Raw genomic sequence first — 6,820 nt, 5'->3', positions numbered from 1 at the left:
CTCTCGGGGTCTAGATGGGGCGGGGGAGCTTCAGGACTAGGGACTGGGTAAGCTGGGCCCCCCCCCCCCCACCAACGTCATCCAGGCCACCTGGACCCAACGTGAAGCTCTTTTTCTGTGTCTGCAGTGTCAGGTGTAAGAAGAAAGTCACTAAAACACAGGCCGGCAGATTTAAGAAGACGATGAAGCCCTGGTCCCCACCAGACCCCTCCCCAGGGCTCCTTCCTCCAAGGGTGGGCCCACTGGGACGCCTCCTGGAAAGCAGCTGTGCAGGTAGAGCCCTGCGGTCCATCCAGGTCCTTCTCTCATCTGAGGCCTGAAGTAAGTCACTTCCTCTCCCAGACCCCCAGATTCCCATTCTGTTCCCCAGGCAATAGATGAAGAGATATTTCTGCTGCTTTCTTCCTGCCTTGTGGCCCCATCGAACCCTTTTCGGCAACAGCTCGGCAGGGATGAGCCTCGGGGGTCCCACCTGTCACCCCAGCCTGGCCCCCACCTCCCTGGGCTGCTGGTGGCTTTACCTCTCTCCTTCTCTCTGTAAGTTCTAACCGTCCATAACTGCTTGCAATGTTCTCAGTAGAACATATCTTACACACACAAGAATACGGAGAATAAAATAGCATCCTTGTATTAGCATCCTAGCACCAGGCAGCCTAGGAAACAAAACCTTGAGGCATTGATCGAGGGCCTCCCGGGTCCCTACTTCTCCTCCAGAGGAAGCACCAGTCCTGAACTTGGAGTTTACTGAATAGTGTTTTTAAGGAAAGAAAACCAGTTTTATACTCCACAGACTGGAGCCATTGTTCTCAGAGCTTTGGGCCTCACAGGACAGTAAGATGTCAAAATTCAATGCGGGGCACTTGTGGAATTCCCCACATTTCAGAGGAAGTATGTGAAAGAAAAAAAGAAAACTCACAAAACTATCACCTACCATCATAGTCGCTTCATGAAAGAAAGGACATTTAACACAGACACTATAGAAAGAGCATATTCTCAGAATTTAAAAAACTGAATACATTAGGTTCGTCAAAATGTCTTTATTTTTCTTGTTTCCATACAGAGCCTGGAACACTTCCTCCTGGACCAGCCTGGCATTTAGGAACCTCTCATTTAGAAACTAACTTCTATGACCTGCGTCCCTAAGAGGATGGGGACTTTCTTGGGCGGGGGAGGGGGGAAACAACCCCATCCAGGATGGGTGCCTGCTGCTGCTGCCGCCCTCCCCTCCTCTGATTGTGCCCCACTTGTCTCCCATCTTATCTCCTCCAGATGCTACAGCCCCTCCCCCCTCGGAACCCTCAGGGACAGGAGCTCCTGCCTTTCTTCTCTGCCTCCCCATCCTCCAACCCAGGCCCAAGGAAAGGACTTCGGCCAGACCCCGAGTCAGGGCTAGGATGGACGGGGCAGCCCTCTGTGAGGTCACGGGAGACTGAGTGACCCACTGAAAATGTCCCCAAATTGAACAACTTCATCGATACCATAGCTGCACCTGGGTGGCCTGATCCCGCTCCCACTGCCCTGGGACAGTGCTGTCACTCACCCGCCCACGTGCCGGAATGAGGGGGGCGGTAAAGGGCCAGGCAGGTATTTTGCAATAACCCCTCAGGTAAGCGGGCTCTGCCTTTCCCCACTCTGCGCTGAGAACCTTTGCCTTGGCTCTGGCTAGGATAGTTTTTGTTGCTGGTTTTTTTTGGTTTGTGTTTTTTTTGTTGTTGTTGTTGTTTTCTTTTGGCCATGCTGCATAGCTTGAAGGATCTTAGTTCCCCGACCAGGTATCAAACCCACACCCTGGGCAGTGAAAGCGCAGAGTCCTAACCACTGGACTGCCAGGGAATTCCCTGGCTAAGATAGTTTTTAAAGAAACACACAGCAACAGCACAGAAACCCAAGTTCAAATCGCACCTCTGCTTGACATGGTGGGGTGGGTGCTGCAGGCAGACCCTCGTCTCCCATCTCCATGTTCTGGACTCCCCCCCAGCTCCTCCATGCGTGCTCCCCAGCCTGGGAGCCACTTCAGAGCCCCCCGCCACAGAAAGGCCCTGAGAGGCTGCAGCCAAGGGGTCTGGGGGGGCCCCTTCCTCCCGGAGCTGTGTCCTCCTCAGATCTGACTGGGAAACGCCCCCCCAAGTGCAGCGCCCTGCCCTTCACCCATCACAGCACCTCTGGTCCTTCCCATTCCCGACTGTCCTGCCCTCCTTCAGGTGGGGCAGGGCCAGTCCTCCGGGGCCGCCACCTTTACTCTAGAAGATCCCATGTCTCAAAGGCAGGACGTGCGTGTGTGCACACACACACTCACACACACGCTATTTTTTCTTTCAACTCGAGCCTGAAGAACAGCTGGCTACATGCAAAGGATGATAAACTTCGTTTGTGGTGCAGGTATGTCCCAGCCCTTGGTCCAGGCTCCGGCCTCAGGTCCTGACCAGAAGCTCAGGCAGACCCTCGGGTCCCCTCTCTCCCCCTTCCACCCCGTGGCGCTCGCCAGCCTCCTCGTCCACGGGCATCAGAGGGGGATCTGCGGGCCGTGTCCCCCACTAGGGCCGAGTGAAAGAGGGAGAGGCTCAACAGAACCCCACCATCTGGGGCCCTTGGATGCCCCCCGTTCAAGCACAGTGTCACCACCTTGGAGCTCAGATCCCTTTTATTCCGACCACCACGTCACTTTGGGGCTCCTTACAACAGCCCTGCGAGGTAGGAAGCACCCCCATCGCACGAGCACACAAGGCCTCGCCGGGCAGAGAGCAGAACCCAGGCCTGGGAGAGGCCAGCGGTCCCCACGGGGAGGCACCTCCCACCCACCACCTAGACTGTCCCTTGGCGTCCCCACCTCGGAAGCCAAGCCCCACCACGCAGCAGGCCCGGAGTCGGGCAGAAGGAGGAGGCGGCCGGGGGGCCTCACTTCTGGGTGAGGATGCGCACGAACTCCTCGTAGTTCACCTGCCCGTCCTGGTTCACGTCAGCCCCCTGGATCATGACGACCAGCTCCTCCTGGGACACCCCCTCCAGCTGGGCCATGGACTGCCTGAGCTCATCCACGCTGATGTGGCCATCGCCATCCAGGTCGAAGGCTTGGAAGGCTGTCCTCAGGTCGTCCTCTCTGGCCTGAACCCCCTTGGCTATCACTGCCAGGAACTCCTGGGAGCTGATGACGCCATCCCCGTCCGCATCCACCCTAGTGACGAGCGCCTTCAGCGCGGCCTCCGACGGGTTCAGGCCCAGCTTCTGCATCACGGCGCCCAGCTCCGGGACGTTGATGGCCCCATCTTTGTCCTTGTCGAATATGTCGAAGGCCTCCTTGACCTCGGCCATCTGCTCTTCAGGTAACTGCTCAGCCATGTCTCTTGCACCTTCTACGGAGCTTCCTTCTGAGCTTGCTGCCAAGCCGCCCAAGGGGCTCACGTCAGAGCTGGGACAAGCGGCGGGACCGAGGCTGTGTCAGTCTGAGGACAGAGCTCCAGCGGCAGCCTTGCTATGGGATGGGAACCCCCTCCTTTTCTGAAAGTCCGAGCAGAGGGAGCAGGAAGACTCCCTACCCACCCCACGTCCTGGGGTGCAATCCTCCTCCTAGGGAGGGACAGCCGGCGGCCACAGATGAGAAATGCAGGAACTGGAGCGGCCGGTCTGCCCAGGAGAAGTGGCAGGGAACCAGCGCACCCCGGCCTCACCCACTCCCGATGGCCAACCATGGCACCCCAGAGGCTTTTGCCCATGTGACTCTCACAGGGACCCTGGCCAAGCTGGGGAGGGGGGCTCAAGAGGGCTTCCCCAATTTTAGAGACAGGGGTGGGAAGGGGAGAGGAGCCTCCCTCAGTGGACATGGCAGGCCCTGGAGGAGTGGGAGGGCTGTGTCCAGCAGTCCTGTCCTCTCTCGGGGCTGCTGGCCAGCTCTCATCCCACGGGGTGGGGCTGGTGGAGGGCAGATGGTGGTAGAATTGAGTGGGATTCTCCCAGAATGGCACTGCGGGCGTCATCACTCTCCAGCCCTGCGTGGCTGGCAGATCCTTAGGCGGGGATGCGGCTGCCTGCCTTTTTGCTTCGGGAAAGCGGGGAGCCGGTTGCATGCAGAGCCGGGTGCACAGGTGGTGCTGAGACTTGTTTATTAACTGAATGTTCAAAGTGTGGTTTCAGAGCCGAGGGAAAGGCTTCCTGTCCCTGCAGAATACTCCTCCTCTAGCTCCCCAGTTTCTCTGATTCCGTTCTATTAAGACCAGGGTTCTCTACAGAGACACCAGGAAGGAGGGGACCCTTCATTTACAATCCCAGAGGGGTCCTGCCTGGGAGCTGCGGGAAGACTGGAAAGCACTGGGCTGGAGTAGGCAGCCCCTGAAGATGCCAGGGGGTAGGAGGATGTAGAATGGGGTGGCGGAAGCTGTGAACTTGGCCTGGCTTGTGGGTTTACTAAGTCAGCCCTAAGCACAGAAACCTGTTTAGGAAACTGCCTGGACCCACGGTCTTACCTGTTTCATCTCTGCCCACTGCTCTGCACAGCAGAGTTTAGGTCAAGAGCTCGGGCCGTGGGGACCCTGCAGGAGGAGGGGCATCCCCTTCCTGGAGGATGTTGAGTCCCTTGCAGTTGTGACAGGACGGGTGACCCCCTCCAGGGCGGCTGGGTGAGCCCTTGGGGCGGGAGAGCCTTCACGCGTAGCAGCTGTGTGTCTGTGCCAGAGTGACGTGTGTGCATGAGTGTGTGTTGGCGAGTGGTGTGCAGGCCTCCAGAGCCAGCGCGAGGGTGGGTGGCTTCAGCTTCCCGGGGCCCTGACCCGGGAACACACGCCAGCGCGTTCACTGCTGTTTGGGTTTTGTGGGTGAAACACCAAGAAAACTGCAGGACAGGTCTTGGAGGCTCCTCTGCCTCCCCCGACTTGCAGGGACCTGCCTGTCCCTCCCCCTGTGCCAGTCTCCCCGGGGACGGCCCTGCCCTGCTCTTGCCCGGGGAGATCCACCCCGGGAAGCGAGAGAGGACACCGCGTGGGAGTCGCTGTCATCCCACGAGAGCAGCCCTGGCTCCGCACCCTTCTTCAGGGGCAGTAGAGACGGCGGGTGATCGGGCTGCCCTCCCAGGAGCCCTGCTGGGCCCGCACCCTGAACACAGCGCTCCCACCGAAGCCACAAAGCAGCTGGTTGATTACTGGCTTTGGAGCCGGGAAGCTGTGGGTACAGGGCTGGCTCCCCACAAGCCTGGGGCGGGTAACTTCGCCTCCCCTGTGGTAGATGCCGGGTCCTGTTTCCCACCAGCCGTCTCATGGGTCCCAAGCTCACCCACCCTTATTACCCTGCATCTGAGCACCACCGCCCTGGGTCCCTTGAGCATCTTGCTTCCAAAGCCTGTACATAAGCCACAGATACGTTTCCAGGTCTCTTCTTGGACAGATGTTTAATTATAAAAACCATCTACATATTTGCAATGATTATCCATCACTGCAATTCTCCCAACCGCCGTGGTTCATGGTCTCACCAGTCCAGACGCTCTTTACCTCTCACCCCTAACTCGAATCTCAACCTTCTTTTTCCTCTGATGGGATCCACTCCTACACCCACCTCCTCTCATAATTCTTTTACATTCTAAGAAGTGCTTGTCGTCTGCTGGCCCTGAGGCTTTTGTCTTATCTACACAGCTGATGTGTCTCCTCTCCGCCCTCCCTCATCATAAGACCCTAGGAGCCCTTTCTGTGTCACCATAGCTGCGGTCTCTCTCCCGCAATCCTGTCCAGCCAACCAAGTTTCCTAGAAACAGAATGTGTTTCTCATACTGCTTCTTTCTTTTGGGAAATTGCTCTTTCCTGCTCTGGAGCCTCGTATCAGCTTTAACTGGTCGACAGTGAGGAAGAGCTCTGTGCCTGATACAACACGGCCCCTGGTACTCCTGCCACCCTCGGTGATGGGTTGATGAGGACCTTTTGCATCTATGTTCAGTGATGTCAGTTGCCACCAGCTTTACCCTTTCCTTGGACATCCATCCCCGCCTGTCAACACCTCATTTGCCTAACCTGGTAGAGCCACGCCCATGCCTCTGCCCCATTTATCTGGGGGAGAGGGTGACATTCATATTCACACCTGAGCTCCTGTGTGCCAGGTGCCGTGCAAAGGGCTCTAAAGGGTGATCTCATCTTGTCCTCACTGTTTACTCCTATGTTCCAGATGAAGCAACTGAGGCTCAGAGAAGTCACAAAACAGGTTCATGGAAGAGCCGGGAATTTGCATCTGGGTTCGCCCGACTGCAGAGCCCAACCCCTTCTGTCCCGCATCACAGCACAGCTCAGCTTCTGATAACCGCCCTTCACACGCCAGCCGCTAAGGACAGCCAGGCCCTGCCCCTGCAGCCCTTGGAGCCCTGGCGAGAGCTGGCAGCCAGGCTCGACCACTCCATCCACACCTGTCTGCATGAACTGTTGCAAAGCACGGGCAGAGCTCTGCCCAGGGACCTGGCTTTGCTCTGGCAGAAGGGCAGGGGCTGTGGATTGATGGTAAGACCACAGATGAGCCTGAAGGAGATGTGTTTCAATCCCCGCTCTCTGCCTCTCACCAAGTACCTGGCTGGGCGGCACAGCCCAGCTGATGCTGGTTACCTGGTTCGAGTCAGTTTTACATTTTAAATTAGCTAACTGGGTCAGTGGATTTGGTACACAGGCGGTTCTCAGGACATATCCATGAAGTCCTTGGAAACAATTTCACCGAGAACGCCATAATTTTGCAATATCCTCTCAGCATCACCTGCATATGTCAGCATGCATTAAGTCTACCATTGTTCTCCTATCTTCCGGAACATTGTGTTACAAGCTGCCCTCTGATTCTCGCTTGACCTCCTCTCTATCTTGAGACC

General features: G+C 57.2%; 1 protein-coding gene across 1 annotated transcript; it reads right to left on the bottom strand.

The window, feature by feature from the left end:
* Positions 1 to 2,895: 2,895 nt before the first annotated feature.
* On the bottom strand, positions 2,896 to 3,336 carry CALML5 (calmodulin like 5). The gene has a single exon (XM_028162882.2). It carries the CDS (start codon positions 3,334 to 3,336, stop codon positions 2,896 to 2,898), a length of 441 nt encoding a protein of 146 aa, XP_028018683.1.
* Between the last annotated feature and the right edge of the window lie 3,484 nt (positions 3,337 to 6,820).

The sequence above is a fragment of the Balaenoptera acutorostrata genome, chromosome 3 (genome assembly GCF_949987535.1).
Source record: "Balaenoptera acutorostrata chromosome 3, mBalAcu1.1, whole genome shotgun sequence".
NCBI lineage: Eukaryota > Metazoa > Chordata > Mammalia > Artiodactyla > Balaenopteridae > Balaenoptera > Balaenoptera acutorostrata.
Note: the sequence above shows the minus strand (reverse complement) of the source record. Positions and strands in the feature narration are given on the sequence as shown.

Excerpts from the sequence above, each read along its gene's own strand:
- CALML5 (XM_028162882.2), bottom strand. The coding sequence starts at position 3,336 with ATGGCTGAGCAGTTACCTGAAGAGCAGATGGCCGAGGTCAAGGAGGCC.